Source organism: Cyprinodon variegatus, unplaced genomic scaffold (genome assembly GCF_000732505.1).
Source record: "Cyprinodon variegatus isolate N-32 unplaced genomic scaffold, C_variegatus-1.0 Scaffold1897, whole genome shotgun sequence".
Classification (NCBI taxonomy): Eukaryota; Metazoa; Chordata; class Actinopteri; order Cyprinodontiformes; family Cyprinodontidae; genus Cyprinodon; species Cyprinodon variegatus.
The window spans coordinates 13,415-25,557 of record NW_015152350.1 but is presented as its reverse complement, the minus strand read 5'-3'; the positions used below and the strand labels follow the sequence as shown (position 1 = coordinate 25,557).

General features: G+C 38.5%; 1 protein-coding gene across 1 annotated transcript in view; it reads right to left on the bottom strand.

The window, feature by feature from the left end:
- dnah10 (dynein, axonemal, heavy chain 10) overlaps nucleotides 1-11,199 on the bottom strand; it is a 54,078-nt gene extending 42,879 nt beyond the window's left edge. The window contains exons 1-13 of the mRNA XM_015404921.1: nucleotides 10,952-11,199; nucleotides 8,961-9,052; nucleotides 8,747-8,855; nucleotides 8,539-8,654; nucleotides 8,203-8,416; nucleotides 5,693-5,850; nucleotides 5,263-5,493; nucleotides 4,078-4,268; nucleotides 3,440-3,638; nucleotides 3,154-3,327; nucleotides 1,130-1,303; nucleotides 709-885; nucleotides 457-600 (exon numbers count right to left, since the gene is read on the bottom strand). Coding sequence (XP_015260407.1) covers nucleotides 457-600; nucleotides 709-885; nucleotides 1,130-1,303; nucleotides 3,154-3,327; nucleotides 3,440-3,638; nucleotides 4,078-4,268; nucleotides 5,263-5,493; nucleotides 5,693-5,850; nucleotides 8,203-8,416; nucleotides 8,539-8,654; nucleotides 8,747-8,855; nucleotides 8,961-9,052; nucleotides 10,952-11,174 — 2,202 coding nt within the window. The 5' untranslated portion in view covers nucleotides 11,175-11,199. The remainder of the gene's footprint in view (nucleotides 1-456; nucleotides 601-708; nucleotides 886-1,129; nucleotides 1,304-3,153; nucleotides 3,328-3,439; nucleotides 3,639-4,077; nucleotides 4,269-5,262; nucleotides 5,494-5,692; nucleotides 5,851-8,202; nucleotides 8,417-8,538; nucleotides 8,655-8,746; nucleotides 8,856-8,960; nucleotides 9,053-10,951) is intronic.
- Between the last annotated feature and the right edge of the window lie 944 nt (nucleotides 11,200-12,143).

Below are 12,143 nucleotides of genomic sequence, written 5' to 3'. Positions count from 1 at the left end.
GATAGATAGATAGATAGATAGATAGATAGATAGATAGATAGATAGATAGATAGATAGATAGATAGATAGATAGATAGACAGACAGACAGACAGACAGACAGACAGACAGACAGACAGACAGACAGACAGACAGACAGACAGACAGACAGCTGTGCCTGAGTCTGAAAAAACCTGAGAGTTGGATGAAATGCAACATGAGAATTCTGCAGATGTGTTAACTGTATCAGGTTAAGCACCACACATTAAAGTAGCACAGTTAGTTTGTTTTTTGTTTATTTTAGAAGAGAAAAGACTGAATTGGGCCGTTGGGCTGAAAAAGTCAGACATTGGTTCCAAATGGGCAAAGGATTTGGATTTTGGTCGCATTTACCTGCAGTGTGAAGGTAGGTACTGTATAAATATTGACATAGATAATTCTTTCCAAAAATAACAATAACATCTAATAGTGCTGCTTACCGTCTCTCCAGCTACTTTCCTAATCAGCACTTTTTTTTTCAGTACTGTGGATAATTTGTCCAGTGCCTCTTGCTTCCAAGATTCATACTTCTTTCGCTCATAGTCCTTGGTGCGCTTTGCCAATTCCCTACACTTGTCTTTGGCCTAATCACAACACCAACAAAAAAGTCAGAAAGGGTTCTGTTACTTATAGGCTTCCTGAATTCTTGCATTAAATGTAAAAAAAAAACATGAGATTGTAAAGTGCTTTACCTTTGAGGTCTGTTCACTGCTAATGATATCTGGTTCTTTTAGGAAGAGAAGGAGGGTTTGTTCGACTTGACCGACAAGAGTCCGAGCCCAAGTTATAGCTCCAGCAGCAGGAGGCCCAATTTTTATCAGAGGCGGTTGTTCTTTCTCTGCTTCAAAGTTTTCTATCATGCAATCCACCTATAACAGGATCAACACAAAATGCTGCAGTTAAAAAAAAAAAAAAGACGAAGAAGAAACTGATCAGATGCAGCAAATGAGCAAAACATAAGGACCCTACAACATTTTACCCATATATCTAATCCAATGACCTTTAAACTGATGTGGACCAAATAATTTGCACTTGAAGCTTTGGATAAAAAAATAACCAATTTGAAGGAAATGGCAAAATTATACGTTTTTTTTCCCTCTTTAAGTACATCACCTCTCTGCAGTACAGTTTCACGACATTGTCAGTTATTCTCCTCATCAAATCGTTGAAAATGGTCTCATTGGTAATGATCTTTTTGGCTTTCTGCAGCATTTTAAAGGCAGCAGCTGAAGAATGCAGGTTTTCAAAATTCAGATCAACAAAGTTGATAACTTCATCATTCACAGCCTGAGAAAAAAAAAAACATGGAAAATAACACAACGTGCAAAAGCCTCAAGACAGAAATGTTTTGAACCAGTGAAATGCATGACATCAACCAGAAGCAGCAGGATGAGGCAAAATAATAATCATGGAATAACCAGCTTTTCGTTTTTTAAAAATGGGCAAAAGGATGCAGTTATGTTAGATTTAAGCCAGTCTTTGGTAACTCTCTGTTGCCCCCTTGTGCCTGTCTCCTTTCCCCTAGCTCCCTTCTAGTCACCTCTATCCACACCTGCTCCATATCATCTGATTACGCCAGTCTTTGTTCTGACTCGACGTGTAGTTCCTTAGTGCTGGTTCAATGTTGTTGTTAGTTGCTTCCTTGTCACTGGCTCCCCACATGAGTTTCCCTGACGTTTGCTGGTTTTTTGGTTCTCAGTATTTTTGTGTTTTGGATGTTTACCTCAGATTTTCATTAAATCTACAAGAACTCATCTCTGACTCACTCATTTAATTAGTTTTGTAGAATCGATAGAGGTCCAGTTAAGATTTCAGATTTTTGTTGCAAGGTCTGGTTTTTAATTCCATTTTTCTTTTATCCAGTTTTCTTTATTTCATTAGTTTAATGCTAAGTTCACACCTAAAGCAGCAGAGGCAGCAGGAGCAGCTAGTTTACATGCAAAGTCAATGGTTGACACGCAATAAGGCGCAGCAAAATGTCCCGCAGTGCGTTTTGAGCAGCTGAAGCAGCACTTCATGAGCTTATGAGCATCTGACGCACGGGACGCACTGCAAACGCAGCAGCTGCTGAAGATGGGAAAATGTAACTTTTGCTGCTTGACGTGCCACATTAACCAATCAGAGAAGCTGATCTGGGAGATGGCAGGGAGACAGGCACATCGCTGATGGTACAGATCACTCCTCTGAAACAATTTATTAACGCCTAAATTAATTTAAAATGCCGAAACCTGCCGGCAAAACATGTTGACTTTTATTATCCTGGTGCCTGCAGTTTGGATTATGTATGTGAAAACGCCTTCCAGCCGCGGCGGCAAACAGCGAACAGACAACCGGGCCATAGGCTGCTGTTGAATGGGATTCCTAGTGACAGAGCACCAACGGTATGTGGGGGTCTGACCGGCTCCGACATCGAAATAATATTTGAAGGCAAGATCTTAATCTTGATGAACAAACTGCACAGATGTAGTTTTCAGGTGGACTTTCTCACTTAAAAACATATTAAAACTACTTTTTAACCACTGATCATAGCAAATATAGCTGCCATTGTTACAGGCAAAGAAAGGATAGGGTAGCTCCGCCCAACGCGCATCAGACCCACTTTCCCACCCAATAGCGTAACGACACAACAATAGGCCCATAAGCAACATTATGTGGGCGGGCCCTATATGAAGTACACATTTTTCGCCCCATTACATCTGCAAAAAGACGTCCTAGTCCACAATTGCGTAGGGGGCCTACCAGGTGTCAGTGACGGGGCCCCTAAGAGGTTGGGGGCCCCTAAGCAACTGCAGTCTCTGCTTTCCGATATTTATGCCATTGTTTCCACCGCACAGCTAGAGCAGCAAAGATGCTTCAGCTGCGCGTCAGAACTAAACTTGTACAAGGATAAAAAATTAAGCAGCACGAGCGTTTTTGCTGCTTGCGGTCTGAACGTAGCATTAGTTAACAATAAAACCTTGCTCCCCGCCTTAAGAGTCTTGCTCAGATCATCCTGTTCATCCCAGCAGCCTTTTCCCTCTATTGCATGTGATGTATAACATTAATTTGAATCAGCTGCCTGCCTCCTGCCTGCACTAGGTATTCCTCGACAGTAACATGACAGTAACAATTATTTCTATCAAATGTTCTTAACCCACCTTCACTGTGTCTTCAATAATCTTTTTCCAAATGTATTTTTTCGACATGTTAAAAGGGTTAAAGTTGGCTTCTTGAAAGGGCAAAACAAACTCATCCACTTTCTTTAGCACCTTGTTGACATGGTGGACTCCAGTAAGCTCTAGAAAAATGATGTTGTGGTACTCCTCCAGCACCTGAACAATCCACAGCAATCCATTAAAACATATATGGCATTGACTTAAACTAAGTTGTGTAGAATTTGTGTTTTGTCAACATGAGACTGGGAAAATGTGGCTGTACACTCACCTGAAAAACCTTGCCCAGGTCTTGGCAGATTGAAGCCACGTAATCGGACCTTTCAAAAAGTCTTTTACGATCAAATTCCCAGCGAGGGGCTCGGCCTAACTTTTCAATCTCAGCCCGTGTCTCAAAATACGACATCTTCCATTGCTCCAGGGCTTGCTTTGCCTCAAGCACTTTGCACTTTGCTTTTTCCCTGTTTTCACTGTACAAGAGAAAATATTCAAGTTCTTATATAAATAAAGAACACTGATTAAATAGAAAATATCCTGGACAATCCTTTCATATTAGGAAGCTAACTATTTTAAAAAGTAGTACACACTTATTTATTTATTTTTTTTTTTTGCTTAATTATACAGGGCTAAATAATTAAATAAGATAATTTGTGGAAATTCTGAAAAGCAAATTAGATCAAATTCAGTCTCGATATTGCATTTTTGAGTATTGACCTTATCTTCTTGATATCAGACAAATATCAATGTTGGACCGGGACGTCCCTAATAGAAAGCTCAAATCTATTCCATAAATTCAATTCAAGCTGATCCAATCAAATACAACAAAGTCAAATATGCTCACATTCAAATAATTCCAGTTAAATAGAATCATTTCTCCAGGTTTCAGGAAACAAGAAAGAGAAGACATACTTGAATATTTCATGAATATTGATTCCTTGAACCACACGCTCACACAGCTGCCAAGCAATGCGCTCCATCAGAGGGACCATTCTTTCATTATAGTTATAGTGGAGAGACGTTAACCACACGATCTTCAAAATCCCCATGAGATCAGGGATGGTGTCACGGATCATAGCAAAGTTTTCACCCGATGCAAAATTCTGCAAAAGTCAGTGACAATGAGGATCACACCCGATGAGAATTTCCTGCAAGCTCTGCTTTTACTAGTTTTTAAAGAAAGGAGTCTGTGTGTGCAATGCTACGTTCACACTGCAAGCAGCAGAGGCAGCAGGAGCAGCTAGTTTAAATGCAAAGTCAATGGTTGATGCGCATCTTAGCATAACAAAAGGTACTGCAGTGCGTTTTGAGCTGCAGCACGTCTGAGCAGCTGAAGCAGCACGTCATGAGCTTCTGAGCATCGGATGCGAGCGATGCGCTTCAGAAGCAGCAGCTGCTGGAGTTGGAAAAATTGAACTTATGCTGCTCAATGCGCCACATCAACCAATCAGAGAAGCTGATCTGGGAGATGGCAGGGAGTCAGACACAACACTGCTGATGCAGATTACTATGATCACTCCCCTGAGACAGTTTATTAACGCCTAAATTAACTTAAAATGTTGAAACCTGCCAGCAAAATATGTTCAATTTTAGGGTTAGTGACATGTGACATGTAATATGTGACAAAACGCTAACATCTCGCGAACAGTAGCGGAAAACCACGAAGAGGTGACCGCGCCAGAGGCTGCTGTTGAACGGGATTCCAGTGTACAGGGTCTATGCAGCTCTGACAGCGAAATAATATTTGAAGGCAGGATGGTAATCTGGATGAACTGACTGCACAGAGGAAGCTTTGAGTTGGACTTTTTCACTTACAAACATATTAAAACTACTTTTTACTCTCTGATCACAGCAAAAATAGCTGCCATTGTTGGAGGGAATGAAAGAATAGGGTAGCTCCGCCCAATGCGCATCAGACCCACTTTTCGACCGTGCAGGTAAAGCAGCAAAGATGCTTCAGCCACGTAGCAGAATTTAACTTGTGCAAGCATAAAAAATAAAACAGTGCGCGCATTTTTGCTGCTCCTGCTGCTTGCGGTGTGAACGTAGCATAGGAAATGTTTTGAAAATGAAGCTTAAAGAATAGAGCCATCTTACCGTAAAGTGTCTCTCCAGTATTCCAAGAAAGTTCCGATTATTATTGGATTCCATGAAGTATTTTGTTAGTTCTGCAGTTGTTTCATTGAAGGTGTGAATACAGGCTGCGTTTGCTTTGTTCATCACCTTGATGATCTTCTCTACTGCGGGCTGTTTAAGCTGGTCACTCAGAGCATTGAGGACAGAAGCACGCTCCTGCCAAAGCTGTATGTCAGCCATAGGCCCCGGTCCCTGCAGGAAAATTAGAAAAGGAATGTTTTAGAAGTGATCTAAGATTATCTTACTTTGTTGTTTCTAACAAAGTTAGTTAAAAGGTTGGTTTTAACCAGCTTTGCAAATCTGTGGCTTTTTCCAACGTTTCTCAGACAAGATTATGCTTAAAGACAAAACAAAGAATGAAACAAAACAAAACAAAAATATGAATTCTAACCTGGTGTGTTTTGTTCTGCAGTTCCTCCATTGCAACAGTAATCTGACTCTGCCAGTTCATCACACTCTGCTCTAAGGTCTCCAACACCTCTGGATTTTTAAGCAGCACATCCACCTCCGGTTTCAAGTCGACGTCTGGGATTTTGAATCTATTTTCATCTAGGAAAGATAAATCTCATATAATGGAAATTGTCTTTTTTCTTCTCAATGATTACAGATAAAATAAGTAAAAACAATACATTTGTTTTGGTTGCTCTAAATATTTCCCCCAATATATATTTTATAGTGCAATTGAAGCCCTTGGCTTTGACCTGTCAAAAACAACTGTAGTCTATATCCTTTTACATGTCCATTGCATACAATTGGATTTGTTTAAATTGCAAAAATTATTACGAGATTTTAAATTTTGTGCAGCAAAATAACCACTGGTGTTATGCTCAAAGACGTTCACTGTACACACCTCTCAGTGTAATGCTTTTCTAAGGAAGCAAATGTGTTTTCAAATTGAAATGGATCACTAAAAATGCTTTTTCATTTTCAAAATAAAGCTCAATTTTCACCTTATAAAAACTATTTAAAATAAATCATCAGGACTGCATTTTAATTTTCTTCACAAAGACTGCTCAGTTTGTAAATTAAATTATTGGTTTATAAATTTAGGGCTGTACAGTTGACCAGTGGGTAGCACTGTTGCCTTGCAGGAAGAAGGGTCTGGGTTCCTTTCTGCATGTAGTTTGCATGTTCTCCCTGAGCATGCGTGGGTTCTTTCCGGGTACTCCAGCTTCCTACCACAGTCCAAAAGGATGACTGTTGTTTTAATATAATTGGCTTCTCTAAATTCTCCTTAGGTGTGACTGTTTGTTTGTCCTGTTTGTCTCTGCGATGGAATGGCGACCTGTCCAGGGTGGACCCCGCCCCTCGCCCGTAGACAGCTGGAGATAGGCACCAGCACCCCTCGTGACCCAAGCAGGAATATTGGTGCATAAAATGGATGGTTGGATTTATAATTTTCAAAAGATAACCCAGCAAAAAGGTGTTAAAAAAACTAAATTTTGAATGGTTAACATGATTAACATAGCTGGGTACTGTTAAATCTCTATTTTGCTATTAAAGATAAAATGTTCTTGTTTTTTTACAGGGGTGGGGCAAGACTCCAGAGGGCCCTCAGCAAGATTTGATTTGGAGATCCTCTATGTTTGGTCCTAAATGTATTGTAACTCTTACATTCAAGTTTATGTATCATCTAATGTAATTAAATGTAAAACAAACTAGATTGCAGTTAAATTACAGTTAAAGTGTCATGGGGTTTATATTTTTTCGTTCCTATTACAACACAAAAGTGCAAAAATAACCTGTAGTGCAAAAATAACAAAGAAATTAAAAAAATTAGATAAAAATGGCCATAATTACATCATTAAACCCCTTCAAACTATTTGGAGCAAAACAACCTAACTGAAAATGTCTAACTGAATTCAAATCGAACTACATTGGGCATTCCCAAAGTCGGTCCTCGAGGGCCGCTGTCCGCTGTTAGAGGTTTCTCTGCTTTAGCACAGCTGATTCTGATGATTGCAGTTCAGCAAAAAGCCTGTTAATTAACTAGCAATGTAAATCAGCTGTGCTGAAGCAGGGAAAACTCTAAAACCGGCCCTCAAGGACCGACTTGGGCGTTGTCTGAACTACATGTATTAATCTGGGAAGGTTCCAGTAGAAAGTATTTGCAAAAAGGAGGGACACTGAATACAATTCTTTGAGTAGATTGGGTGCCTGCTTCCAATGTCAAGTCTAGAGCAATTCACAGCTGCAGTAGCAGCTTGTTTTCTATCATAACCAACAGAGTTAACTCACAAATTTAACTCTTACAAAATCAGGTCAGAGGGAACACCCAAACATCTTTCCCATCCACAAAGGCAAAAATTTTGTTCTTTCCCTCGTTTTTCAAAACAAAATAGAGGGTGTTGCAGCCAAAACAGGACAGCCATGTTTGTTTTGCTTTAGCCTTCCACCTCTGATTGACACGTTGACGTCATGCACGTCACTGCATTCATTGGTCCAAAATATTTCTGTATCGAGGCAAACATGTCAGATGGCTCCAGGCAAGATGTATTTTCAGGACTTTGACCTATTTTTGTTACTAAATTTACCTCAATACTCTTTAAAACCTGTTGTGTTTGCAAAGTCACTGATGACATCACTGTAAAGGTGTTTTTATCCTAAGCATCTATTATACCCAGCAAAGATTTGGTTGCTTTTGCTCATGAGACATTCCCCCAGCAATTTATGATCCATTATTTTACATGAATAAAGGTATATTGGTGTAATAAATTGCATAATTTTATAATAGGATAATATGTTTTTTTATTACATGTATACAGAGATCATTAAACATGAAAAAAAAACACAAATATGCAAAGAAACCTTTAGTTATTCTGAGGGCATAAGTACATAGCTGGTTAGTTGCATTGAGTTACAGGTAGCAATGCTCTTTTATATGAAAAAAAAAACACAAACCTGCTATTTGAAGGTGCAGTTGAAATGCATTGACGCTGGCCAGGAACTTGGTTGTGCTATGGAGCAGTTCATCACGAGCCAAAAGTTTTCCGACTGACTTATCCAAACTCCGCTCTTCACCATCTTTACACATCTGCTGCAAATAATCTTCCTTGCTCTGATAACGCGCTCCAGTATTTGACATCTGGTGTGAAGTGAACAAGGGCATATACACCTAAGGAGAGACAGTAAAAATATAGCGAATAGGTTCAATGTTAGGAGAGATTATACAGTCCTTATAGTTTAATGTTTGCAGCTGGGGTCAGAATTCTATCCAACATGTTTTATAAAACTTACACGAACAAGTCTGCTCTCTAGAGCCTGTTGGATGTCTCTGCAATGCATGTGGACATCCAACAGTCGTGGCATTTGGATGTGAGCTTCTTTCATGTCCTTTGGCTTATCAATAGTGTCTGTTGAAAATATAAACAACATTTCACTGCATCGGCATGGCTCTTGTTGGCTTAAACCTTTTCAAATATTTCAGCACTGAATAGTTTCTTACCCTTTGTATTTCTGACAAAGTATATACACCGACATTTCAAAGACTGCTTTAAGCTCTGGTTTACAGCTACATGAAGCTCATTGTGGTAGACCACTTTGACTTCTGTTGCCTAAAAAATACATCAAGCCGGAAATATGAAAAGTTTAGTTCATGGCAAAATTGATCCAAAACATGAGGCTAAGACACGAGTGAACAGTTTATCATGACTTCTTACTTGTTGCTTATCTGTCTCATCTGCGTCAGATGGGGTTTTGGTTTCGCATGTGAATGCCTGGTCAGGGTCTGAGGAGTCTCCATGTTTCCTCTCTAAGAGAATAGACAACAATTCACTGTTTAATGAAATAATATGTTTCTACTTTTAATAAAATGTAATCATGAATAATGGTAAAACAGTTAGCTCGTAACTGCTTTTATCATTTAAAGAACCAAACTCATCGAAAGGGAGGGGCTACCGGGTTAAGGAACCCAGAATAAGGCCCTCCTTTTAAGTTATGGCCCAGACCATCTTCTTTCTGTTTCAACAAAAAATGTTTTTAAAGAAAAACTAGACAAAAGTTTGATATTTAAGTTACATGTGTTATGGATCTCCCCTTTTTGACTCTGAGTTTTTAGCTTTCAGTTATTAATTATTCTGTTTTGTTGATCTTTGGTTTATTTTTCATTATATTCAAGAAGTCTTTAGTTACTCTCTGTTACCCCCTAGTGCTTGTTTCATTTCCCTTTGGCTTCCTTCTAGTTAGTTCGACTCACACCTGCTCCGTATTCATATTCATATTAGTCCATCCTTTGTTCTGTTCCCCATATATACACCACCTCTGCAGTCACTCAGTGTTGGTTCCTTGTTGTTGTTTTGATGCTTCCTCATCTCTGGCTCTCCATGTGGGTTTTCCCCTGAAGTTTTCTGGGGGTTTTGTTTTTGGTTCCTTGTATTTTGTACTTTGGATTTTTGACTCAGTTGCCTTATTAAATCTTCAAGACTCACCTCTGTCTCCTGATCTCTGCATTTGGGTCCTCAAAAACCTCCACCCTATCATGACAACATGAAATATTTTCCTATTATCATTTTCTTCCAATTTGAAATTGCAGTTTCGGGGAAGCACCCCCACCTCCCATTCCGACAAAATGCTGATGCTGCATTTTTAAAGCTTATTTAGCTTCTCTAGGTAAAATCCTATGTCTTCGCTGCGCTGCAGGTACAGTCAGGAAAGACTTTACTTGGACTTGAGCTTTTTGACTTGAAAAGACTTGCTACTTTCCATAAAACCCAAAGATTAAAAACAATGTAAACGGAAGGTTGTGTAACTTTTTTCTGTATGTGCTGTCAGCACAACATCAAATCAAATTCAATCCACATGGGTTTGTTCTAATAGCATCCACCCAATATAATACAGGACAACCCATGAATTTGAACTGTCAAAGATTGAGCCAGTTAAGGAGAAAATGTTTGAGTACTCCGATCTCCTGCTCTTCACTACCTTTGCTTCAGATTTTGGAGCTAACAGAGTCATGCGTGACACAAACGCAGTGACTCAGGTTCATGCCAGCGGACCAAATCTACATTGTTATAGTGTTATTGTGAAGTTTAATTAATAGAACATATATTCATTTGAGAGCTGATGTCTGTGTGTTATAGACTCTGGTTGTGTTCAATGAGGTATGTATGAAAATAAAGTAGTGAATCTCAATCTATTTTTTTATTTGAGTGAATGCTAAAAGAAAATTCAAAGCTAGAGGGATTTATTTCTCTTGAAAGGGGAAATAAACTTTTTTGAATTCTCTCATTTTTTTCTTTTTCTTCCAGACTGAGTTTACTGCATCGTTTTCAAATAGTGTTTTTTAAAGATTACATTCTCATTTGCTCTTGAAAAATAAAAATGCTGTTGCTAACATTCATGCAGACCAAAAGAAATATGTCTTTTAAAGAGATTCTGTTCTATAAAAAGCATGTGAAAAGAATCTAAATCATATACCCTAAAAACTAAATGCAGCTTCACTTGAATGAATTGCTTCAATTGGTAACAAGTAACTGAATCAAGTTGATTCAACTTATTTTATTAAGCTTAAATTGAAAACTTATATCAATTAAGTTTATATTTATATATATACCTTATCACTAATGCGAACTCGACTTCTCATAGGTCCTTAGGTAACTGACTTCGTTTATAAAAATATGAAATAATAAAATCATCATTAAACTGGCCATACCCAGGGGGACTTCTACTTCTTCCTCTCTAGTTGTTTGATAGATGAGGAGACATATCGACGAATCCTCATCGGTGACCAAGTTCAGAAAACGGATAATTTTCTGCTCTTCCTCGCCGCCTCCACGGCTGACCAGTTCATCGAATGATTCTGGATATTTAGTTAAATTGAACCCGGCTGTGACCCTCTGTCGAATCCACTCCACTCGCAAATCTTCGTGTACCATTTTGTCAAATAAAGTATCACATCTTTACAAAACCAATGTAACATTCAACTGAAAAATGTAGGTAGCAACTAACGTCGGGCTAACGGGTCGTAGGTTGCCTTGGTAACGGTTAAACAGTTTAACCACTGTTAGTTTTCATTGTTAGGAAGAGGAAGAGGCTGACCAAAAAGAGGAAAAGATTTTTCCCACAATATTTTTAGAAAATAGAAAAAGAAAATCCAGCAGTGAAATAAATTATCTTTGTGTTCTCACAAAGATAATTTATAAGACCTGCATTTAACCCCCCGTGAAATTGCAGTAAATGGTTTGGCCCTTAGATCCAGCACGTGCCATCAGATCCCTCCAGTCTGTCAACCCAGCACGACGCTAGGGCAGGCCATTTTGACATTTATTAGAAGCGCTGTCCTCTCTATTGTTCCATTTGTTGATCTCTAAAATAAGATTCTTCCTGGTCAAAACTACCTTCCTACTAGCCAGAAATGTACATATTAATATCCTAAATTACATTTTTGCCAGCAAAAAATACATTTCAGGCTGCCGAAATGGAGGCCCCATTTGAAAAAAAAAAAAAAAAAAAAATGGTACGTCTTTATTATGAGATACTAACTCATAATGTTGACTGTCATTGTCATTGTTATGATACTCAAATGATATTGATACTAATTGCAAGTGTTATTTGTGTATTTTTACATTTTTTACGTTAGATCTCAAGATTATTTTCATAAAAGATTAATTACTCACTTAAAATATTGCCAAATGATGTTATATTTGGGTTATTTGTTCATTTATTCACCTGACAGTTTAATGATCTGTGATTGTGTTCAGAAAGGATGTTTCATGTAGGGATTGAAAAAGCTGATTACTTAAAAAAGAAAAGAAAAAAAAGAGCGATGCATCTGCCTCTAGATGTCAAAGCTGGTTCATATATCTACATATCTACATATATAATCTGCATAGCATTGACTCAGT